This window comes from Hyperolius riggenbachi, chromosome 12, assembly GCF_040937935.1.
Source record: "Hyperolius riggenbachi isolate aHypRig1 chromosome 12, aHypRig1.pri, whole genome shotgun sequence".
NCBI classification, from domain to species: Eukaryota; Metazoa; Chordata; class Amphibia; order Anura; family Hyperoliidae; genus Hyperolius; species Hyperolius riggenbachi.
The window spans coordinates 95181783-95208251 of record NC_090657.1 but is presented as its reverse complement, the minus strand read 5'-3'; the positions used below and the strand labels follow the sequence as shown (position 1 = coordinate 95208251).

At 45.6% G+C, this 26469-nt stretch overlaps 1 protein-coding gene across 16 annotated transcripts in view; it reads left to right on the top strand.

Annotated features, from left to right (window-relative positions):
• Positions 1 to 26469, top strand: part of LOC137542461 (bactericidal permeability-increasing protein-like) — a 353798-nt gene that overhangs the window by 211071 nt on the left and 116258 nt on the right. For all 16 annotated transcript variants that reach the window (XR_011025439.1, XM_068264385.1, XM_068264382.1 and 13 more), the window contains one exon: positions 9189 to 9252. Coding sequence is in view for 15 of the 16 variants with exons in the window: in XM_068264385.1 (XP_068120486.1) it covers positions 9189 to 9252 (64 nt within the window). In the remaining variant the exon portion in view is untranslated. The remainder of the gene's footprint in view (positions 1 to 9188; positions 9253 to 26469) is intronic.

The following is a 26469-nucleotide window of genomic DNA, read 5'->3' as shown; positions in this document are numbered from 1 at the left end:
TGCATGAAAAGTTCCCGTTTGCCCCTCTTAGCTACAAACAGGGAGCTTTAATGCAGCGCTGCAGCCAGCATGCAGACGTGCAGCGGGTGCTGGGTATAGGGATGCAAGTATTGTTGATTTGTAAAAAAAAAAAAAAAAAAACTTGATTGATTCTTGCCATGTGGTCCCTGTGTTAGCTTTGATACACATGCAAGGGTTGTAGTGAATGTGATGTGTGGGGGCTGTGCAATAAAGAGTGTGAAAGAGAGAGGTTTCTTGAATTCCAGCAGCAAGTGTGCACAGGTTTGAACTTTTTTTTCAAAAAATATTTCAAGATTGCCCCCCCTCCCTCCAAAAAAAAGGTTTTTGACAAAGTTGGTACCCGAACCCTAGAAATCACACATGGGAGTCTGGTACCTTAAGTGTTGAGCCACTTATAAGACCACATGGAGCAGAGTAAAAAAAGAGAGTATTGAGCATTCGGGCCCTGTATTCTTACCTGCACATTGCAGGATTGGTATCCGCCGCTCCGTAATGCTGTTCAAATGGATTGTTCAGGTTCTGTTTAGTAACTTCTCCTGTGGCTCAGCAGGTAAGGGCGCTGCTTATGGTAACGCAAGGTCACCGGTTCGATTACCACAGGAGGAGGGAGTTAAAGCTAGACAGGGTGTTGAAGTGGTCCGCCACATGATCCCTTACCGTGGAACCAGGGAGCACAAATTAGTTAGGGTCTAAAGAAAAATCGTCAACTAACAATCTCTTTATTTTCATTCATTTCTTTTTTTTTAGCCTACATTCTTCCCACTAGGAGACCGCTTTCAACATGTCCTCATAGGAAATTACACTCCTACCACCAACTTCCTGCAAGCATTTTCTTTTTACCTGCATCCATCACTTCCCCCAACACCTTCATCCTTGCACTCCCACGCCTTTCATTTTACCTCCCCACTTATACCCCTGCACCTCTACTTTCACATTCCTCACACACCTCCACGCTTACACCCCCAAACCCTTCATTTCCCACTACCCACCATTTACATACTTACAACCCCAGCACCTTTCATTTCCCCTACACCCCCCTGCTTGCACCTCCACAACTTTCATCTACCCTCACTTTTTCTCTTTCACTTACCAGCGCTCTACAATCTCACCGCAACCAATCTTTTTTCACTGTGTTATCAGCATCATCTTTCCTCTACCACTTTCATCAGATTTACATAGAGCATCTGCTTAGGTCCATCTTGCTCACGTCATACATCTGTCTTATTCTGCCGTCTTCCACCCTATTGAACAGCAATTTCGTTACAATTGCTCTGGACTTTGCTAGCATTACCCAACTTTACTTCTTACCTGCTCCACTACCTCCTAACTGAGATTCTCATTAAAGTCACCATGCTAGCCATGGATCTTCATAACTATTTAAAGAGCTTGGCCAGGTCACATGTTCCTTCTGTTGGGGATAAATGTATGGAAGAACTGAGATGATTATTATTGATTTATAAAGCTCTAACCTATTCCGTGCTGCTGTACAAAGTAAAAAACAAATATGTTTTTTGCATGCTTACAATCTAAAGGAATAGGGGGGAACAAGAGGTGGGTTAACATACAATATGCACACCTAAAGGCTGTGTTTTTAGGTTATCTAGTAGGAGTACAACTTGGCCAGAGGGAAAAAGGATTACTGGCCTAAGGTAGAGCGTATGCTTGATGGACAAAGTGAGTTTTGAGGGCAGGTTTAAAGATATCAAAGCTTGGAGAGTGAGGCATGTGTTGTGGCAGGGGATTCCGGAGGAGAGGTGAACATGTGTGAGGCAGGAGTTAAGGTCTGGGGCCCGAGAGATACTGTTGTGTTTTGTGTGCATATACAGTAAGTGGTATTGATACCCAAATGAGTTGATGAAGTTAGTTACCAAGACTGTGCATGTAGATGGAAAGGAGCAATGAGAGTTGGATTTAGCAATAAGAAGATGATTGTCCACTTTAGTAAGGGCTGTTTGTGTAGAGTGGTTCGAGCGAAAGCCAGACTGGATGTGATCAAACAGGGAGATGAAGCAGTGCTAGCAAAGTGGATGCATGAAAAGTTCCCGTTTGCCCCTCTTAGCTACAAACAGGGAGCTTTAATGCAGCGCTGCAGCCAGCATGCAGACGTGCAGCGGGTGCTGGGTATAGGGATGCAAGTATTGTTGATTTGTAAAAAAAAAAAAAAAAAAAAAAAAAAAAAACTTGATTGATTCTTGCCATGTGGTCCCTGTGTTAGCTTTGATACACATGCAAGGGTTGTAGTGAATGTGATGTGTGGGGGCTGTGCAATAAAGAGTGTGAAAGAGAGAGGTTTCTTGAATTCCAGCAGCAAGTGTGCACAGGTTTGAACTTTTTTTTCAAAAAATATTTCAAGATTGCCCCCCCTCCCTCCAAAAAAAAGGTTTTTGACAAAGTTGGTACCCGAACCCTAGAAATCACACATGGGAGTCTGGTACCTTAAGTGTTGAGCCACTTATAAGACCACATGGAGCAGAGTAAAAAAAGAGAGTATTGAGCATTCGGGCCCTATATTCTTACCTGCACATTGCAGGATTGGTATCCGCCGCTCCGTAATGCTGTTCAAATGGATTGTTCAGGTTCTGTTTAGTAACTTCTCCTGTGGCTCAGCAGGTAAGGGCGCTGCTTATGGTAACGCAAGGTCACCAGTTCGATTACCACAGGAGGAGGGAGTTAAAGCTAGACAGGGTGTTGAAGTGGTCCGCCACATGATCCCTTACCGTGGAACCAGGGAGCACAAATTAGTTAGGGTCTAAAGAAAAATCGTCAACTAACAATCTCTTTATTTTCATTCATTTCTTTTTTTTTAGCCTACATTCTTCCCACTAGGAGACCGCTTTCAACATGTCCTCATAGGAAATTACACTCCTACCACCAACTTCCTGCAAGCATTTTCTTTTTACCTGCATCCATCACTTCCCCCAACACCTTCATCCTTGCACTCCCACGCCTTTCATTTTACCTCCCCACTTATACCCCTGCACCTCTACTTTCACATTCCTCACACACCTCCACGCTTACACCCCCAAACCCTTCATTTCCCACTACCCACCATTTACATACTTACAACCCCAGCACCTTTCATTTCCCCTACACCCCCCTGCTTGCACCTCCACAACTTTCATCTACCCTCACTTTTTCTCTTTCACTTACCAGCGCTCTACAATCTCACCGCAACCAATCTTTTTTCACTGTGTTATCAGCATCATCTTTCCTCTACCACTTTCATCAGATTTACATAGAGCATCTGCTTAGGTCCATCTTGCTCACGTCATACATCTGTCTTATTCTGCCGTCTTCCACCCTATTGAACAGCAATTTCGTTACAATTGCTCTGGACTTTGCTAGCATTACCCAACTTTACTTCTTACCTGCTCCACTACCTCCTAACTGAGATTCTCATTAAAGTCACCATGCTAGCCATGGATCTTCATAACTATTTAAAGAGCTTGGCCAGGTCACATGTTCCTTCTGTTGGGGATAAATGTATGGAAGAACTGAGATGATTATTATTGATTTATAAAGCTCTAACCTATTCCGTGCTGCTGTACAAAGTAAAAAACAAATATGTTTTTTGCATGCTTACAATCTAAAGGAATAGGGGGGAACAAGAGGTGGGTTAACATACAATATGCACACCTAAAGGCTGTGTTTTTAGGTTATCTAGTAGGAGTACAACTTGGCCAGAGGGAAAAAGGATTACTGGCCTAAGGTAGAGCGTATGCTTGATGGACAAAGTGAGTTTTGAGGGCAGGTTTAAAGATATCAAAGCTTGGAGAGTGAGGCATGTGTTGTGGCAGGGGATTCCGGAGGAGAGGTGAACATGTGTGAGGCAGGAGTTAAGGTCTGGGGCCCGAGAGATACTGTTGTGTTTTGTGTGCATATACAGTAAGTGGTATTGATACCCAAATGAGTTGATGAAGTTAGTTACCAAGACTGTGCATGTAGATGGAAAGGAGCAATGAGAGTTGGATTTAGCAATAAGAAGATGATTGTCCACTTTAGTAAGGGCTGTTTGTGTAGAGTGGTTCGAGCGAAAGCCAGACTGGAAGTGATCAAACAGGGAGATGAAGCAGTGCTAGCAAAGTGGATGCATGAAAAGTTCCCGTTTGCCCCTCTTAGCTACAAACAGGGAGCTTTAATGCAGCGCTGCAGCCAGCATGCAGACGTGCAGCGGGTGCTGGGTATAGGGATGCAAGTATTGTTGATTTGTAAAAAAAAAAAAAAAAAAAAAAAAAAAAAACTTGATTGATTCTTGCCATGTGGTCCCTGTGTTAGCTTTGATACACATGCAAGGGTTGTAGTGAATGTGATGTGTGGGGGCTGTGCAATAAAGAGTGTGAAAGAGAGAGGTTTCTTGAATTCCAGCAGCAAGTGTGCACAGGTTTGAACTTTTTTTTCAAAAAATATTTCAAGATTGCCCCCCCTCCCTCCAAAAAAAAGGTTTTTGACAAAGTTGGTACCCGAACCCTAGAAATCACACATGGGAGTCTGGTACCTTAAGTGTTGAGCCACTTATAAGACCACATGGAGCAGAGTAAAAAAAGAGAGTATTGAGCATTCGGGCCCTATATTCTTACCTGCACATTGCAGGATTGGTATCCGCCGCTCCGTAATGCTGTTCAAATGGATTGTTCAGGTTCTGTTTAGTAACTTCTCCTGTGGCTCAGCAGGTAAGGGCGCTGCTTATGGTAACGCAAGGTCACCGGTTCGATTACCACAGGAGGAGGGAGTTAAAGCTAGACAGGGTGTTGAAGTGGTCCGCCACATGATCCCTTACCGTGGAACCAGGGAGCACAAATTAGTTAGGGTCTAAAGAAAAATCGTCAACTAACAATCTCTTTATTTTCATTCATTTCTTTTTTTTTAGCCTACATTCTTCCCACTAGGAGACCGCTTTCAACATGTCCTCATAGGAAATTACACTCCTACCACCAACTTCCTGCAAGCATTTTCTTTTTACCTGCATCCATCACTTCCCCCAACACCTTCATCCTTGCACTCCCACGCCTTTCATTTTACCTCCCCACTTATACCCCTGCACCTCTACTTTCACATTCCTCACACACCTCCACGCTTACACCCCCAAACCCTTCATTTTCCACTACCCACCATTTACATACTTACAACCCCAGCACCTTTCATTTCCCCTACACCCCCCTGCTTGCACCTCCACAACTTTCATCTACCCTCACTTTTTCTCTTTCACTTACCAGCGCTCTACAATCTCACCGCAACCAATCTTTTTTCACTGTGTTATCAGCATCATCTTTCCTCTACCACTTTCATCAGATTTACATAGAGCATCTGCTTAGGTCCATCTTGCTCACGTCATACATCTGTCTTATTCTGCCGTCTTCCACCCTATTGAACAGCAATTTCGTTACAATTGCTCTGGACTTTGCTAGCATTACCCAACTTTACTTCTTACCTGCTCCACTACCTCCTAACTGAGATTCTCATTAAAGTCACCATGCTAGCCATGGATCTTCATAACTATTTAAAGAGCTTGGCCAGGTCACATGTTCCTTCTGTTGGGGATAAATGTATGGAAGAACTGAGATGATTATTATTGATTTATAAAGCTCTAACCTATTCCGTGCTGCTGTACAAAGTAAAAAACAAATATGTTTTTTGCATGCTTACAATCTAAAGGAATAGGGGGGAACAAGAGGTGGGTTAACATACAATATGCACACCTAAAGGCTGTGTTTTTAGGTTATCTAGTAGGAGTACAACTTGGCCAGAGGGAAAAAGGATTACTGGCCTAAGGTAGAGCGTATGCTTGATGGACAAAGTGAGTTTTGAGGGCAGGTTTAAAGATATCAAAGCTTGGAGAGTGAGGCATGTGTTGTGGCAGGGGATTCCGGAGGAGAGGTGAACATGTGTGAGGCAGGAGTTAAGGTCTGGGGCCCGAGAGATACTGTTGTGTTTTGTGTGCATATACAGTAAGTGGTATTGATACCCAAATGAGTTGATGAAGTTAGTTACCAAGACTGTGCATGTAGATGGAAAGGAGCAATGAGAGTTGGATTTAGCAATAAGAAGATGATTGTCCACTTTAGTAAGGGCTGTTTGTGTAGAGTGGTTCGAGCGAAAGCCAGACTGGAAGTGATCAACCAGGGAGATGAAGCAGTGCTAGCAAAGTGGATGCATGAAAAGTTCCCGTTTGCCCCTCTTAGCTACAAACAGGGAGCTTTAATGCAGCGCTGCAGCCAGCATGCAGACGTGCAGCGGGTGCTGGGTATAGGGATGCAAGTATTGTTGATTTGTAAAAAAAAAAAAAAAAACTTGATTGATTCTTGCCATGTGGTCCCTGTGTTAGCTTTGATACACATGCAAGGGTTGTAGTGAATGTGATGTGTGGGGGCTGTGCAATAAAGAGTGTGAAAGAGAGAGGTTTCTTGAATTCCAGCAGCAAGTGTGCACAGGTTTGAACTTTTTTTTTCAAAAAATATTTCAAGATTGCCCCCCCCCCCCCTCCAAAAAAAAAGTTTTTGACAAAGTTGGTACCCGAACCCTAGAAATCACACATGGGAGTCTGGTACCTTAAGTGTTGAGCCACTTATAAGACCACATGGAGCAGAGTAAAAAAAGAGAGTATTGAGCATTCGGGCCCTATATTCTTACCTGCACATTGCAGGATTGGTATCCGCCGCTCCGTAATGCTGTTCAAATGGATTGTTCAGGTTCTGTTTAGTAACTTCTCCTGTGGCTCAGCAGGTAAGGGCGCTGCTTATGGTAACGCAAGGTCACCGGTTCGATTACCACAGGAGGAGGGAGTTAAAGCTAGACAGGGTGTTGAAGCGGTCCGCCACATGATCCCTTACCGTGGAACCAGGGAGCACAAATTAGTTAGGGTCTAAAGAAAAATCGTCAACTAACAATCTCTTTATTTTCATTCATTTCTTTTTTTTTATCCTACATTCTTCCCACTAGGAGACCGCTTTCAACATGTCCTCATAGGAAATTACACTCCTACCACCAACTTCCTGCAAGCATTTTCTTTTTACCTGCATCCATCACTTCCCCCAACACCTTCATCCTTGCACTCCCACGCCTTTCATTTTACCTCCCCACTTATACCCCTGCACCTCTACTTTCACATTCCTCACACACCTCCACGCTTACACCCCCAAACCCTTCATTTCCCACTACCCACCATTTACATACTTACAACCCCAGCACCTTTCATTTCCCCTACACCCCCCTGCTTGCACCTCCACAACTTTCATCTAATCTCACTTTTTCTCTTTCACTTACCAGCGCTCTACAATCTCACCGCAACCAATCTTTTTTCACTGTGTTATCAGCATCATCTTTCCTCTACCACTTTCATCAGATGTACATAGAGCATCTGCTTAGGTCCATCTTGCTCACGTCATACATCTGTCTTATTCTGCCGTCTTCCACCCTATTGAACAGCAATTTCGTTACAATTGCTCTGGACTTTGCTAGCATTACCCAACTTTACTTCTTACCTTCTCCACTACCTCCTAACTGAGATTCTCATTAAAGTCACCATGCTAGCCATGGATCTTCATAACTATTTAACCTGCTGAGCGGTCTGGACGAGCTCAGCTCGTCCAACACCGCCAGAGGCTGCCGCTCAGGCCCTGCTGGGGCGATTTTCGTCAAATAAAAAGCAGCACACGCAGCCGGCACTTTGCCAGCCGCGTGTGCTGCCTGATCGCCGCCGCTCTGCGGCGATCCGCCGCGAGCAGCGGCGAAAGAGGGTCCCCCCAGCCGCCTGAGCCCAGCGTAGCCGGAACAAAAAGTTCCGGCCAGCGCTAAGGGCTGGATCGGAGGCGGCTGACGTCAGGACGTCGGCTGACGTCGATGACGTCACTCCGCTCGTCGCTATGGCGACGATGTAAGCAAAACAAGGAAGGCCGCTCATTGCGGCCTTCCTTGTTTATTCTGGGCACCGGAGGCGATCGGAAGAACGCCTCCGGAGCGCCCTCTAGTGGGCTTTCATGCAGCCAACTTTTAGTTGGCTGCATGAAATAGTTTTTTTTTAATTTAAAAAAAACCCTCCCGCAGCCACCCTGGCGATTTAATCAGAACGCCAGGGTGGTTAAAGAGCTTGGCCAGGTCACATGTTCCTTCTGTTGGGGATAAATGTATGGAAGAACTGAGATGATTATTATTGATTTATAAAGCGCTAACATATTCCGTGCTGCTGTACAAAGTAAAAAACAAATATGTTTTTTGCATGCTTACAATCTAAAGGAATAGGGGGGAACAAGAGGTGGGTTAACATACAATATGCACACCTAAAGGCTGTGTTTTTTAGGTTATCTAGTAGGAGTACAACTTGGCCAGAGGGAAAAAGGATTACTGGCCTAAGGTAGAGCGTATGCTTGATGGACAAAGTGAGTTTTGAGGGCAGGTTTAAAGATATCAAAGCTTGGAGAGTGAGGCATGTGTTGTAGCAGGGGATTCCGGAGGAGAGGTGAACATGTGTGAGGCAGGAGTTAAGGTCTGGGGCCCGAGAGATACTGTTGTGTTTTGTGTGCATATACAGTAAGTGGTATTGAAACCCAAATGAGTTGATGAAGTTAGTTACCAAGACTGTGCATGTAGATGGAAAGGAGCAATGACAGTTGGATTTAGCAATAAAAAGATGATTGTCCACTTTAGTAAGGGCTGTTTGTGTAGAGTGGTTCGAGCGAAAGCCAGACTGGAAGTGATCAAACAGGGAGATGAAGCAGTGCTAGCAAAGTGGATGCATGAAAAGTTTCTGTTTGCCTCTCTTAGCTACAAACAGGGAGCTTTAATGCAGCGCTGCAGACGTGCAGCGGGTGCAGGGTATAGGGATGCAAGTATTGTTGATTTGTAAAAAAAAAAAAAAAAACTTGATTGATTCTTGCCATGTGGTCCCTGTGTTAGCTTTGATACAGATGCAAGGGTTGTAGTGAATGTGATGTGTGGGGGCTGTGCAATAAAGTGTGAAAGAGAAAGGTTTCTTTAATTCCAGCAGCAAGTGTGCACAGGTTTAAACTTTAAAAAAAAAAAATATTTCAAGATTGCCAAAAAAAAAAGAATGCATTTGACAAAGTTGGTACCCGAACCCTAGAAAGAAAAACAAAAACATAATTATTATTGAATGTTTTTATTGCTATATGTTCTTACTACTTATGGTTACCTCAACATGTGTTTCCTTTTAGATTTGTCCAGCGGTCTATGACGCTGCCGTAAAATACCTGTATCCTGTTCTGCAGAACTTGCCAGGTAGGTAGACATTGTAATACAACACTATAATGGCCGTTATTCAATTCACTTTTTCTCCTCTCCTAGGAGATATTTTTTTCATCTTCTGCAATTGAGAAAGTACCAAAAAGAAGGTGAAAAAATACTGTCTGTCAAAAGCATTCCTTGCTTGCTGGTAGCCTAAAAGACATTTTATTGATAAGGTGTAGAAATGTTACCTAAGAGAAAACTTAGGAGAAAAGTAAAATTGGATTAGTAGAGCCTATAAGTGTATTTAATCTGAGAAAAACTGGTGGCCTCACAATCCAGTGCTTAACATCTTTTTCTCCTTCAGCGATTCCTCCATATGCCTTCCCATAATGTTTTTAGTGCAATATATGGCATAGCCATGCCATCTCCCCAGTGACTCACTGCCAGGAACTGGATCTTGGAACTGGAAGTTATGTGAAGGAGGATTAGTATAAGGCACAAGTCAGGGTCATGTGTCTTCTGATGCCAGTTGGCTTTGCCCACAAAATCTAACCATCTGGCCAATAGTGCTTAATGTAGGATGTAGGATGCTGCTGTGTAATGCACTATGCATGCACTCCACCCCCCCCCCCCCCCTCCCCATTGTGCCCACTCCAGCATAGGTAGCCAGATGTGCCACTAGTATTATGTAGCTCCCCTTTCCAGTATAACTAGCCATTTGTGCCCCCATTACTAGGCAGCCCCCTTCCCCTATATACCTAACCACTTGTTTCTCCACTATTATTAAGTAGCCCTCCTTCACAGTACAGCTAGCCAGATGTACCTCCTGTAGTTCCCCTCCCTAGTATAGCTATGGGCCCCCAGTATTAGGTAGCCCTTTACCCAGGATAGTCAGATATGACCCCAGTATTAGGTACCCCCCTCCACAGTATAGATAGTCAGATGTGGCCCCAGTATTAGGCAGCCCCCTTGCCCAGTATAGCTATCCAGCTGTGCTCCTAGTCCTAGTATTAGGTTGCACCTTTCCCAGTATAGATAGCTAGATGTGCCCCGTATAGATAGCCAGATGTGCCCCCAGTATACATAGCCAGATGTGCCCCGTTATTAGGTAAACTCCCAGTATAGATAGCCAGATGTGCCCCCAGTATACATAACCAGATGTTCCCCCGTTATTTGGTAAACCCCCAGTATAGATAGCCAGATATGCCCCCCGTTTCAGGTAGCACCCTGCTTATGCAGAGCAGAGCGTGCTTGCATCACTCACCTGTCAGCAGTAGCATAGCTTAGGAGCTCTGGGGCCCAGTGAGAGTTTTACATGGGGCCCCCTCAAGCACTCTATATATAACAATTGATATGGAGCACTAAAACCTGCCATGGATGGCAGGGGCGCCTGTTGCCATAGGCAATATAGGCAGTCGCTTGGGGCGGAGTCCAATCATAAGGCGCAGCTGCGGCCGCCTGCAGCTACTACTGTATATTTTATTTCTGTCCCCGTCCTCCTGTCAGCAGCGGCAGCCAGCAGCCATCCGGGTGATGATACACGTGAGTGTAGCGTGCTACCGCACTCACGTCTCTCCCCTCCGCCCCCTGTAGCTGGCCGGCCAATAGACAGGGAGGAAGGCTCTGCTCCACACCTCTCCTCCTCTAACCAGCCACAGACGCAGTGTTTACTGCGTGTAGCCGTGCCCTCTAACCCCGCCCACCTCCAGTCATGCCTGGAGTTGCGTAGATTTCAGGCTGGAAGTTGCTGACCTCTCTGGGCACTTACTTTAGGAGATGGCCAGTCTGTGCCCCCCCCCCTCATCCCCCCTGGTGGACAGCAGAGCGGATGAGAAGAGAGAGCGAGTCAGCATCAGCCAGAGGGACAAGGTCAGAAGCACCAGCACAGCAGTGTGTGTTATCTGACAGGACGTCTCACGTGAGCAGAGAGAGTTGTGTGAGACTGCCCCCCTGATTACAGGAGCAGAGAAACAGACACGCTGAAGAAGGTAATAAACCTGTAAAGTTCGTGTGTCTGGCTGCTCTGTGTGATTTCTCTGCTGGACTCTGTTCGCATACACTCCATTTCCCTCCCCCTCTCTCCCTCCCTCCTCTTGTATTCCCCAAGTGCTTCAACATGCCCCTTCAAACAGGACCACCTGTGGTGGGACACATCTGTCTCTCACTCATTGACATCTCCTCCATTTTCCAACATCTCTTCTCCTATCTACTTATTTTCTTTCCCATTCTCCCTTTCCTGTACCCAGCAGGGACGAATCAAGACCAAGTTGCGCCTGGGGCAAGGTCAGGTTTTGGCGCCTAAAGGTCAGGTTTTGGCGCCTAAACTGCCATTTATTTTGCCGCCTTTTTAAGAATTCAACAAACTGCGCCTGGGGCAAGATACCGGCTCGCCCCCCCCCCCCCCCCCCTAGATCCGTCCCTGGTACCCAGGGGTGCCTGTGAAACGCTGACCACATTACAATTATTTTCTGGTGAAAAAAAGCCACATTACCATTATTTTCTGGAGAAACATTGGCGCATTACGATCATATTCTAGTGAAACATTGGCGCATTATGATTATTTTCTAGTGAAACATTGGCGCATTACGTGTATTTTCTGGTGAAACACTGCGCACATTACAATTATTTTCTGTTGAAAGATTGCTGCATTACGATTATTTTCTGTTGAAAGATTGCTGCATTACGATTATTTTCTGGTGATTGCTGCATTACGATTATTTTCTGGTGATGGAGTGCTGCATTACGATTATTTTCTGGTGATAGAGTGCCTCATTACGATTATTTTCTTGTGATAGAGCGCTGCATTACGATTATTTTCTGGTGATAGAGTGCTGCATTACAATTATTTTCTTGTGATAGAGTGCTGCTGTGAGAAAACGCGGAAAAGCCGCTGCGTGTACTCAGAACAAGGCGGCTGATTCCGCGTCCAACGCGGCGGTCTGCCCGCGTAGGCCTACATCCAGTAGTATGGCCGAACGCGGAGAAACCGCCGCATGCCTTGATAGCGGTGCGGCGGATTCCGTGTCCAGCGCGGCGGGTGCTTTGCAACACATGTCTGGTGTGGCTGGGACTGATAGTCCACACAGGTTCAGAAGGACGCGCGCTGAGAAGCAGAACTTTTATGACAGCCAGAAGGGAGTCAGCTGACCAAGCCGGTCAGCTGACGATTCAACCACTTCCCATTGGTCCAGCACTTAAGGGAGGCACGGGAGAGCGCTTTGCTATATATATTGGGTGCTGGTCATTCTCTGGTTGTCTGCCGTTGCGATCACTACGTGGTAGCACTCAGACCTGTTTGTCAGAATCTGTGTTATTGTGAGAAAACGCGGAAAAGCGTCCAATGCGGCGGTTTGCACACATAGACACGCGTCTGGTAGTATGGTGGAATGCGGAAAAGCCGCCCGCCGCATGTCCTGACAGCAAAGCGGCTGTTTCCCCGTCCAACGCGGCGGTTTGCATGCAGCAGCGTGCGCTTAGTAGGCTGGGTCTGTTAGTGCTTATAGGCAGATAGAGAGCTACGCGCGCGGGCCTGAACTCAGGACCTTTATACCAGCAGGGGAAGTGTCAGCTGATCAGGAAGATCAGCTGATTCCTGCAGGACTCATGATTGGCTGAATGGCTCGGACGGGGCGGCAGAGTCCAGCAACTATATATTCTGCTGCTTGTCAGTTGCTGGTTGTCTGCCATTGCTAACACTTTCGTGAAGGCACTCAGGCCATAGTCAGATCCTTACAGTGTGTTTGAACTAGGTGGACCTGGGAATTCACACTTAGCCAGATTCTGTTGATAGCTTAAAGTACTAATTGAATTGTATTATTTGTTAGACTAGTTCCAGGGTGTTGATGATCACGGAACTCACACCCAAGACTAGGGAACTGTATTGTCTTTGTGTTATATTCCAGACTAGTTCCAGGGTGTTGATGATCACGGAACTCACACCCAAGACTAGGGAACTGTATTGTCTTTGTGTTATATTCCAGACTAGTTCCAGGGTGTTGATGATCACGGAACTCACACCCAAGACTAGGGAACTGTATTGTCTTTGTGTTATATTCCAGACTAGTTCCAGGGTGTTGATGATCACAGAACTCACACCCAAGACTAGGGAATTGTATTATCATTTATGTTATGCTCCAGACTAGTTCCAGGGTGTTGTGAATACGGACCTCACACCCAAGACTAGGATTGTGCTACTACTGTATTACGTTAGCCCAGTTCAGGGCAAGATCTTATATTAGCAGCAGGGCTTCCTGCAACCCCAGACTCGGTCCCTCGCTCAGGGGTCCACAGGCTACAGGAATATCACCCACAGTCAGGGGTGAATTCCTCAGGAGTCAGGCCACCAGCTCCTCTGGTGGTCTTCACTCAGAGTTGTTACTGTTGCACCAAACACTTACACTCTCTCAGGTGTCTAGAGGTTAGACATATCTGATTATTGGAGATTCCGAGGATCCTCAATAATCGGGTATATCTGTATTCTTGGGGATACTGCGGATCGGCAAGGATCAGATTCTCTCTCTGGTTGCTGACACTAGTGTTGGGCGAACAGTGTTCGCCACTGTTCGGGTTCTGCAGAACATCACCCTGTTCGGGTGATGTTCGAGTTCGGCCGAACACCTGGTGGTGTTCGGCCAAACTGTTCGGGGTTCGCCGAACTGCTGAATGCATGGCCGAACAGGGCCCCTGTTCGGCCGAACAGGGCCCTGTTCGGCCGAATACTGCCCCCCATGGGGTCGCAGGCATAAGGGGGGAGCATGCCCCGATCGCGGGGGGGGGGGTCGGAAATTCCCCCCACCCCCTCCGCTAGCGCTCCCCCCTCTGCCCGCTTCCCCATACAAAAAGTTTAAAGCAAGTTCAATAGTACCTGGTGGCACTGGCTGGCAGTGGAGTGAGGAGGAGGAGGAGTCCGAGTAGCAGAGTGACGTTGAGGCCGTGCAGCGGGCGGTTCAGCGCTAGTACCCTTGTGGTACTTCCGCCCTTTCTCTGACCTCACGTCCTCGTATGCGTCATCACGCAGAGGACGTGAGGTCAGAGAAAGGGCGGAAGTACCACAAGGGTACTAGCGCTGAACCGCCCGCTGCCCGGCCTCAACGTCACTCTGCTACTCGGACTCCTCCTCCTCCTCCCTCCACTGCCAGCCAGTGCCACCAGCCCAGGTACTATTGAACTTGCTTTAAACTTTTTTTATGGGGAAGCGGGCGGAGGGGGGAGCGCTAGCGGAGGGGGTGGGGGGAATTTCCGACCCCCCCCGCGACCGGGGTATGCTCCCCCCTTATGCCTGCGACCCCATAGGGCCCCCAAAATGGGCATGTTCGGGGGTCCCATTGACTCCCATTGAGTTCGGCGTTCGGGCCGAACATGCCGAACATCTGGCCCATGTTCGGCCTGTTCGGCCCGAACCCGAACATCCAGGTGTTCGCCCAACACTAGCTGACACCGATCGTTACAGTTATTCTCTAGACTAGTTCCAGAGTGTATATCTGTATTCTTGGGGATACTGCGGATCGCCAAGGATCAGATTCTCTCTCTGGTTGCTGACACCGATCGTTACAGTTATTCTCTAGACTAGTTCCAGAGTGTTGATGACTACGGAGCTCACACTCAAGACTAGGAATACTGTGTATTATCTGTGTTATTATTCAGGCTAGTTCCAGGGTGTTGATGACTACGCAGCTCACACCCAAGACTAGGGAATAGCTTTAACATCTAGTTACATTCAGACTAGTTCCAGGGTGTTGATGTACGGAACTCACACCTAAGACTAGGCATTGTTGATTATTTGTTATGACCTTCTGCTTCCCTGACCCTTCTCCTGATCTCTGATTTTGTACTTCGCTATATCTGACACTCTGTTGCCAAACCCTGCTTGCTTTAGGATTCCGTGTCTGTCGCGTACGTACGAAAAGGGCGTCGGGAAAAAAGGGCGCGTGGTATAAACGATAAATGGAAATATCGTTTATAGAAATTATTGTGTAGAATTTCGTTTATAAATAGTGATTTAAAAATGTATAAATCACTAAATAATGTGTATGAGATCGGCAATTCTTAAAACGTTAATCTTCCCTGTTTGTAAAGTGAAACTTATATTTTCGTTTATTAAAAACCCTCCCTGTACCTATCCCTAACCCCTAGACCCCCTGTTGGTGCCTAAACCTAAGACCCCCCTGTTGGTGCCTAACCCTAAGACCCCCCTGTTGGTGCCTAACCCTAAGACCCCCCTGTTGGTGCCTAACCCTAAGACCCCCCTGTTAGTGCCTAAACCTAAGACCCCCCTGTTAGTGCCTAAACCTAAGACCCCCCTGTAGGTGCCTAACCCTAAGACCCCCCTGTTGGTGCCTAAACCTAAGACCCCCCTGTTAGTGCCTAAACCTAAGACCCCCCTGTAGGTGCCTAAACCTAAGACCCCCCTGTTGGTGCCTAAACCTAAAACCCCCTATGGATAATAATGTTTTACAGACATGAATAAATAAAGAATGTAAAGAAAAAAAATGTAAATTATTTTTTTGGGTGGATAATAATGTGTTAGAAATGTTTTAGAAATAGTGATTTATTATCTTCATAAACGTTATTCGTCACGGGCTCATTTTGTAAACTTAAATCATCACAAACATAGTTATAAATCCTTAAAAATCTCCGGGCGCCGTTATAAATCCTTAAAAATCTCCGGCGCCTTATTTTCCCCGTTCAGCGCCCATTAAACGATATTTATAATGAAAGTGAATGGGGCGCCCTTTTTGTCCACTTGTCTCATGCGCCCAAATCTACTGCTTCCGTGTCGGTCTCCTGTCTCTGTATCTGATCTGTCCGTGTGTTGCCGACCTGGCCTGTCCGACCTCGAGAGCTATCTCTCTTGTTAAGAGATAGTTCACAGTCTGTTAGTGACATCCCTCTATTGGTGTCACTCACACTCTAGTCCTTCCTATTCTCAGCCTTACTCCTCCCCTTGGGGAGCTTCAGGCCAGTGGAAGGAACCTGTTCTTTGGGCAGTACCCTTACTGCCTTGCACCCTCTTTACGGGTGCTCTACTCAAAGTATTACTGTTGCACCAAACACTCTTATTACTCAGGTGTCCAGAGGTTAGAGGTATATCTGATTATCGGTGATACTGCAGATCATTAATAATCGGGTATATATCTGTATTCTCGGTGATACTGCAGATCACCGATAATCGGATCCTCTCTGAGTTACACCGATCATTACAGCTGCATTACGATTATTTTCTGGTGATAGAGTGCTGCATTACGATTATTTTCTGGTGATAGAGTGCTGCATTCGATTATTTTCTGGTAATAGAGTGCTGCATTACGATTATTTTCTGGTGATAGAGTGCTGCATTACGATTATTTTCTGGTGATAGTGCTGCATTACAATTATTTTCTGGTGATAGAGTGCTGCATTATGATTATTTTATGGTAAAATATTGCTGCATTACGATTATTTTCTTGGGGGGGGGGGGGGGGGGGGCGCCACAGCTTTTCTCGCCTGGAGTGACAAAATGGCTAGAGGCGCCCCTGACGGATGGCTACAATGTCTGAGAGGTGTAAGCAGGTAAGGGGAACAGTCTATTAATGGTTACAACTAATCAAAGCACACATAGAGGTGATCATTGCCAGCTATACAACCAATGAATCCGGAGCACAGGTCTTCAATTGTATAGTATACCCCCTAAAATAAGGGGGGAAGGCTGGGTGCAAAAGGTCTTGAACTAGTACACAAATGAGAACCCGCCACTCATCTACTATAAACGTACACAACTTTATTACTTCAAACTTGCAGTGGATATAAACCAGTGGGGAACTAGTTTATATCCACTGCAAGTTTGACGTAATAAAGTTTTGTACGTTTATAGTAGATGAGTGGCGGGTTCTCATTTGTGTACTAGATCATTACCAGCTAAACACCAAAGAAGAGCTAATAAAGTGGTTGAAGGAGGGCCCCTACTGGGCCCCTCTGATCCAGTGGCCCTGTTGCAGTCACAACCTCGGCATCCCCTATTGCTACGCCTCTGTTTGTTGGTGCTGCCAGGATTCTTCTACAGGCCTGTCGCTGTGTCTCATCTATATGTTGCCCTCTGGTGGCACCACTAGAGAGAATCTTAGCGATGAGACACTGCGACAGGCTAAACATCCCTAAAGATCCCCGCAGCACCGAAAGGTGAGTGATGCAAGCATATTCCAATCTGCATATGGTCAGGGGAGGGGCTGAGTCCTGTTGCTCTCTGGAAAGAATAAGCTGTTAGCAGCCAGGTACCCAGCTGGTGAGTCATAGGAGAGGCGTTCCTGCACATATCAGTCATATCAGGTGCTGAATTTGGGTGAAGGAGCATGCATCACAGTCAGTAGAGTCATTGATCTCAGAGGCAATTATATCTGAGCTCTATCCAGTTCAATTGCATTAAAAAATTAAAATGTATGGTTCACCAGTGCCTCCACCCTTAGCAACCTGTGAGCTGCTATGATCAGGGCCGGGCCGAGGCATAGGCTGGAGAGGCTCCAGCCTCAGGGCGCAGTGTAGGAGGGGGCGCAGAATTCATTCAGCTGTCATTCCTAATTGTGTTTGAAGCAGAAAGAAATAAGAAAAGGGGATACATAGCAGTGACTGCAAGCCAGATAACTAGATATCAAGGTGTTGGGGAGGTTGTTGAGCCCTGTGGCGGCTCTTAAGGTGGCCACAGACCATACAATAAAATGATCCAATTTTACAGTAATTCGATAAAAACGATCGTATCTCTCGAAAAAATTGAAAGCTTTTTTTTTCATTCGACTGAAAAATCCGATCGGAATTCCCGTTTTTTAGATTTAAATCGATCCGGAATGCCAGATATTTCTCTTCAATTTCTACTAAAGATTGTATGGTGTGTGTTGGATTGTTAATTTATTAATATACACACCCGAGCAATTTTCTCTGAGTTTCCAATCATTTTTATCATAATTGAGGAAAAAATTGAACATAGGTGTGTGGTACATTGGTCATATTTTTGAAATGTTACAATCAGTCAGAAAAATTGATTGCAATTCTTAAATTGAACAGATATTTCAAAAATTGTATGGTGTGTGGCCACCTTTAGTCTAATAGCAATCAGTGTTTGATGGCTCGGGTGGCAGGGATGGAGGGGCGCACTTTGGTGTCTCAGCCTTGGGTGCTGGAGGACCTTGTCCCGGCTCTGGCTATGATGATTGGTCAGGATACCTGGTTGGAAACCCAGAGTAGGCTTCACATGACTACTCAGGGTCACAAATTGAAATATGCTATTTGTTATGAGGCTCCACCTGTTTGATTAACTTGTGAGCTTTCTAAGTTTAAAGTCAACCTAAACTCTTGCACAGGGCAGAAAGGAAAACCGAGAGAAATGCAGTCTGTATGTATTTAGAGTTTAGTCTCTTACCCTGACAATGCAGCCCCGCGATCCCATCTACAAGATGTTAAAAGACCGGTTGCTGGATCGTCAGAAGGTAGTAATGTGACAGAGCATGCCAATCCCGTCTAATCTGCTCTCGTTAGCATTTGGGGAATAGTCGCTCCATATAGCAGGAGGTACGGTAAGCAGACTGACAAAGATTGGTCGACAATGTGTAATGTGACAATCACTCACCAATCCCAAATTACTAGGCCACTGTTGCCATGCAGGTCTCATGCACTAGAGACTTCTGGAGGCAAATTCACTGTGTGCAGAGTAAACGGTTAAGATTGGTTGGGGGTGCCCATACATGTACAATCCCAATTGTATGTACAATCGATAAACTAAAAAAAAATAGATTTTGCGCTGGAAATCGGGTAATTTCACTGCCACCACTGTCCGTGTTGAATAGAGTGGACAGTCTCCAACTAGCTACTACTAAAAGGAAGAAAAGTTCATTTACAATCTAGCTAGCAAATCAACATTTTTTTAAGAAAATAATAAACAATGCGGTAGTATGATTCTCCGGAGGGGCAGATCCTTTGTAGCAACAATCAGATGACCAGAACAGGCACAAGACTGAATGATAAAATCGTTAGTTTTATTCTAGAGCTACATACACACAGTCTAATTTAACCCACAGATAAATATACCTGTCCGACAGAACAGATTGGTTTGATAGAGAGTAGAGATGAAAGAGAAACAGAATGACTTAAAATACAGTTCAAATACTGTTACTGGTAGTCCATGCAGCAATCGCATGTCTTTGGTGGAAAGTCCAAAATAGCGATTGCCATGCCTTTGTGAGAAATAATCCAAGTGATTTTGCCAGTGTCCAGCTGGCTATCGGATGTCATTCGACAAAGATTTCAGATGAAGGACTTTGGGCAGCTGGGCCCAGTGTCATTGGGGTTTTATTCCTCACTGTAGATGGGAGGGGTCATGACACGCACAAGTCCAGCCTTGTGCAATTTGAATAGGGGTAGTGCCCCATTAGACAGGGAGAAATTTTGGCCCAATTCCTGTTTTGCCCGCTTCCTCCGTGCCCATAGGTCACATCAAAAAACAGAATGCATATTCACACCCAGCATAATTTTACAAATCATTTGATACTACACATGATGACCATGGGTAACAAATAACACCGTTCGTTACTTCCACCCTTTGTAGTACTGGTTCTGGAAGATCCAGATGGTTGAAAATTTCTCAGAACCAGTGTCACGTGAAGTCCAACACACTCTGCAAATTTGAAGGACCTGGTATCTTTGTAACACCAGAAATACTACAAATAGAGTAGTCAATGGATTATTAAGGGTTACGGTAGGGTCACCCGCTCTTTGAGCTGAGCCAGCTGGGAGATGGCCTCCTTTGATCTCCCAGCTGAGGGAACCCTAAGAGACCGCACCCTGCTGAGAGCGGTTCCTAACAGTCTAGAGAAGGATACTTTTTATGAGGTTTTGTCAAGCCCATATCTGACTTCATCTGATGGACGAGCCTGTAAACTTCCCAGGGAGGCTTGGGAACAGCTTTCACATCTACGTGCAAGGGTCCGTAATTAAAAGCGATCAGTGATTGCTGGCAGAGCCAGGGAGTAGGGAAACAAAGTTGATTTAAAAAGTCATTTTGGTTGCTTGCAATGAAACTTGCGTTTGCGACATGAATGGCGCACGCCCGGTTTTCTTGGGAACCGTGTGAGCATCACACCCCTCATCTGTGACTAATCACCACTGTAATTTGATTTCCTCAGCTGTCAGCTCAGGAATCTCCTATGAAAAGGCAGAGCTGCTAATTTGTAAACACAGGATGTTAACCCTATGTCTGTTTCCATGAAAGCAGGAAGTACACACACTGCAGATGTATTGCAGGATTTGTATCAGCTGTAACAAAGAAATGTTTTTCTTTAAAGGTTATAATGCTGTTGCGTATATTTTAGAGCAGAGAGGAAGTTCTGAGTTCAGATCCGCTGTAAAGGCAGGTATATGTTAGTTGATTACTTGTAGATCCGGTGAGTAATCGATATCCATCTGATTTCTCAACGTATGTGTAGCTTAAAGATTCATACACACTTGTAATGACTGTCACCCTAAACAGTCACAGAACACATACTGTGCTTTTCTCCAGGCGGACTCAAAGCACCAGAGCTGCAGCCACAAGGGCGCACTCTATAGGCAGTAGCAGGGTTAGGGAGTCTTGCCCAAGGTCTCCTCACTGAAACTGTGAGGACCATGGTCCAGGCTGTTTCCTGTCTATGAACCTCATTGCATTGTGGGAAATAATTGTTTACAGCTGTTTCCAACTGCCAAAAAAGCAAGTAGCATCTCCTCCCAATTACATCACCTGCCAGCAGTTAAAATTTCCCCATGTGATAAATGGCAGAATGTAAATTAGGGAGAGGAAAGCTTTTACAATGGGCAAACACTGACTTAATCATTTATACATACCGTTTATTCCTGTGTATAAGACGACAGAGCGTATAAGACGACCCCCAACTTTTCCAGCTAAAATATACATTTTGGATATACTCGCCCTATAAGACTACCCCTCTTGACTCTTGGACATTTGTATACTGTACAGTCCTGGCCAAAAGTTTTGAGACAGTCAAAAATATGAGTTTTCACAAAGTTTGCTGCTAAACTGCTTTTAGATCTTTGTTTCAGTTGTTTATGTGATGTACTGAAATATAATTATAAGCACTTCATATGTTTCAAAGGCTTTTATTTACAATTACATGAGTCAGTATTTGCAGTATTGGCCCTTCTTTTTTAGGACCTCTGTAATTCGACTGGGTATGCTCTCAATCAACTTCTGGGCCAAATCCTGACTGATAGCAACCCATTCTTTCATAATCACTTCTTTGAGTTTCTCAGAATTAGTTGGTTTTTGTTTGTCCACCGCCTCTTGAGGAATGACCACAAGTTCTCAATGGGATTAAGATCTGGGAAGTTTCCAGGCCATGGACCCAAAATGTAAACGTTTTGGTCCCCGAGCCACTTAGTTATCACTTTTGCCTTATGACACGGTGCTCCATCGTGCTGGAAAAATGCATTGTTCTTCACCAAACTGTTGTTGAATTGTTGGAAGAAGTTGCTGTTGGTGGGTGTTTTGGTACCATTCTTTATTCATGGCTGTGTTTTTTGGCAAAATTGTGAGTGAACCCACTCCCTTGAATGATAAGCAACCCCACACATGAATAGTCTCAGGATGCTTTACTGTTGGCATGGCACAGGACTGATGGTAGTGCTCACCTTTTCTTCTCATGACAAGCCTTTTTCCAGATGCGCAAAACAATCGGAAAGGGGCTTCATCGGAGAATATGACTTTGCCCCAGTCCTCAGCAATCCATTCACCATACTTTCTGCAAAAGATCAATCTGTCCCTGATGTTTTTTTGAGAGAGAAGTGGCTTCTTTGCTGCCAGTGGCGTAGCTAAGGAGCTGTGGGCCCCGATGCAACTTTTACAATGGGGCCCCCCATGCACTCTATACATAATTGATACGGCGCACTAAAACCTGCCAATGGCAACCACGGTGTCAGAGGTGCAAGAAGGGGACGGGGAACCGTTTGCTAATGATTACCACTATTCAAAGAGTCTATAGAAGTTATTATTATGAGCACAGGACCAATACAGAGCTAATACTGTAGTTGAGGAAGGGCCCTTTGGGGCCCCTCTGGCCCAAGGGCCCCGATGCGGTCGCTACCTCTGCAACCTCTATTGCTACGCCCCTGTTTGCTGCCTTTCTTGACACCAGGCCATCTTCCAAAAGTCTTCACCACACTGTGCGTGCAGATGCGCTCACTCCTGCCTGCTGCCATTCCTGAGCAACTTCTGCACTGGTTGCACTCCGATCCCGCAACTGAATCCTCTTTAGGAGACAATCCTGGTGCTTGCTGGGCTTTCTTGGATGCCCTGAAGCCTTCTTAACAAGAATTGAACCTCTTTCCTTGAAGTTCTTGATGATCCTATAAATTGTTGATTTAGGTGCAATTTTAGTAGCCACAATATCCTTGCCTGTGAAGCCATTTTTATGCAACACAATGATGGCTGCATGCGTTTCTTTGCTGGTCACCATGGTTAACAATGGAAGATCAATGATTTCAAGCATCACGCTCCTTTTAACATGTCAAGTCTGCCATTCTAACCTAATCAGCCTGACATAATGATCTTCAGCCTTGTGCACGTCAGCATTCTCACCTGAGTTAACAAGACGATTACTGAAATGATCTCAGCAGGTCCTTTAATGACAGCAATGGAATGCAGTGGAAAGGTTTTTTGGGGATTCAGTTAATTTTCATGGCAAAGGACTATGCAATTCATCTGAACACTCTTCAAAACATTCTGGAGTATATTTACAAATTGCTATTATAATAACTTAAGCAATATTTTTCACAGTCTTTTGACAGACTTTTGGCCAGGACTGTACTGTATGTACTGGTGCTACACTGTGTAAACAGGTACAGATACCAGTGGTGCTCATCCGGATTCCAGATATCCGAACTACCCAGATAATCCAAACTTTTTCAGCTATCGACCTCGGATTCAGATTCCGGATTTCTTTGCAAATCCGAATAGCGCTATCCGCGTAACGTGGATATTTATCCACAATCTAGATATCTGGTCGAAGGGGCGTGGCCAAGATGGCGGAGTGAGAGGACGCAGATTCAAGAGCTCCGCTGCCTGGCATCTCATATTCCACCCTTCCTCCCACTATACAGCGCTGCAACTCCACACACAGCACCTACGGAGCACTTATGTCTGAGCCAGACATACAAGAGCGAGAACCGGCTGCAGATCCTAACACCGCGGCGGACGAGGCCTGGTGTCTTCCCCCGGAGCCCTCCCGCCATACCCACGTGTCACATCGGCAGTCTCCCTACCCCACAGCCATGGCACAGCGGAACACCAAAAAGGACAGAGACAAAGCCGACAAAGGTGGATCGCATGCAGACATACCATCCACTCCTGCCTCCGCCAAACAAAACACCCACTCTAAACCTAACAAAGGCGAGGAAGCGGCAGACATCGAGGCGGAAGACTATGACGCAGCCCCAAGCACAGTGGACTTACTTGCGGCTATCCAGACCTGCCAGGCCACCCTTACACAAAAATTCGATCATCTAGACCCCAGGTTTGGCCTTCTCCGGGAAGATCTTGCCGCCATCAGGTCACGCACTGCAGAGCTGGAGAGACGAGCATCGGGCACAGAGGACCTGGTTCATGCTCATGATGCCGCCATTCCACGCATGGATAAACGCCTCACCGCCTTAGAACACCGAGCGGTGGACGCAGAAAATAGGAATCGGCGTAACAACCTCAGGCTGCTGGGCCTCCCGGAGGGGGCTGAAGGTAAGGACGTTCCTTCATTTATTGAAACACTGCTCAAACGGCTTCTCCCGGACGATATTTTTTCTGCACATTTTGTTATAGAACGGGCCCATAGGATCCCAGCTAAGCAAAGTCCACCGGGCGCCCCTCCACGACCAGTAATTTTCAAGCTCCTTAATTTCAAGGACAGAGATGCTATATTAGAAGCTGCTAGACAGGCCGGGGAACTAAGTTTTGAAAATGCTAAATTAATGCTGTTTCCCGACTACACCATTGAAACACAAAAGCAACGACAGTCCTTTGTGCCAGTTAAAGCCAAGCTCAGAGCACGCAACCTGAAGTATGCAATGCTTTTCCCCGCTAAACTACGGGTGCAGGACGGGGAGACTGTGAGAATCTTTGAAAAACCTGAGGATGTCTCAAAGTGGCTGGACACAATCCCAGACAAATGACTGCCATTTATGTATGTGATCGTGCCACAATGTGACTGGGACTCACTCCTCCTCTCTTCATGGATATATAGGAACATTGCCCTCTGACCCTAGGAGTTATGCCGGAATAGGAAAACTCAAAGCGTCGCAAAGATTAAACAATAATGCCTGATGAATACATCATTTTTGCTTAAGATCATACAGAACTTACAGCTTCTACTTATACCACCAGATGTCACTGTTACACCACGAATGCTGTCCTTCAACAAATATATATGTAGCGACCATCACATGGTACACAGAGCCAGGACTGTTCTGGAACATTATCTGCAGTTGATGCACAGTTATATGCAGGCTAACGGCACAGCTTTAATAACTTAATGTGCTACAAGGCACGCACTTTTATCTGCATAGACGCTCAGTGATGTACTATATTACATGATACAATATATAACTCACATATATATGATGTTATCACCATCAGGATGTATGCAATAGAGGGGTTTTGAGGGCATAATATCTATAGGGTTAGCCTTACCCAATTTTATTTCTCTTGACAGGGGTAATGGGTTAGTCCCCTTTCACTACTAATGTGAGCACATTATTTACAAAGGCTTCGGTCCTTAATGTATGAGCAATGCAGGTAACTCTCCCAACCCTGTGAGATAGCTGCTCATCATTTAGAGTCATTTCACGCTAATTCTCAACACTAATTAGATGCAATTTCCTAGCGCTTTAAGAATTATTGGAAGATGCCAGGCGGCGGAATTTCCTCCTCCTCTCCTCCACACTATCTTTGGTACCCCCAGTATAGTCTCGCTATAGTTAACGCGGGCTTCTCTCAGTTAATCCTGCCCCTTGACGGATAGTTAAGGAAGGAACAAGTTCAGGGATCCGAAGCTACTCCGGACAGGTTGTTAGGGTGTAGCGGGGTGGGGGAATTGGGACTCAGGGATTGATGGGCCACAGTTCCTTTTGGCCTAATGTTGCTAATGTTGTTGTTTTTTTTTCTGTTGACATTTTCTCTATTTTCTATGATATAGCTTTGACTCATAGATGGCCTGACTCGAGTGCATACTCAGTGCTTTACACCACGCGATCTCCGGATGGTAAATATGTAATACCTGTTATATTGTTTTATATGCTCCCCACTTACTCTAATGGTAGTCAAATTAATACTATGGAACGTTAGGGGTTTAAACTCCAAAGTCAAAAGATCCCTAGTATTTAACTATCTTAAAAGCCATAATCCCCACATCTGTGTTTTAACAGAGACCCATCTGCATGGCAGCAGGATACTCGCATTAAAAAAAACGTGGGTTGGACACTATTATAATGCTACGTACTCATCCTTCTCTAGAGGGGTCGCAATCCTTGTGCACAAGGCGGTGCCTTTCCAGTTGATTAATTTGCATATAGATGAATCGGGTAGATATATAATTATTCATGCTCGTATCCATACAGAGGAGGTTGTGCTGGTGGGATTATACAACCCCCCTCCAGCAAATCTTCCGCTGCTCAATGAGATCATGACTAAGGTGGCTAAGTTCCCAACGGATAGGCTCCTGCTTTGCGGCGACTTTAACATGGTCCTCTCTCCCTCTATGGATAGGATGACCCCCAACCCGAGAGACAATTTATTATTCTGTAATTGGGCATAGTCCTATAACCTACTAGATATATGGAGGATGCATAACCCTCATCAACCAGGATACACATGTCACTCAGCATCATACCAAGCACTATCAAGAATAGATCTACTACTGGCTTCCCCGTTTATGGCCATGCAAATGGGTCACACTAAACTGTTACCTAGAGGCATCTCTGACCACGCTCCCTTAGAGACCACTTTGCTATTATCCACCAAATTATCCAAACCCCTGTGGAAACTATCCCCGGGTTGGATCAATCACAACTATGTAGAGATGGGTATGAGGCAGCCCCTCGAGGAATATTGGCGCTTCAATGACCTCTCCACCGCCCCCTCAGTGGTATGGGACGCATACAAGGCGGTTACTACGGGTAACTACATCAAAACAATATCTGAGGCCAGGTTCCAGGACAGAGTTGTTCTACACAATGCAGAGCAAGAGGCTGAGACATGGAGAAAGCCTTTTT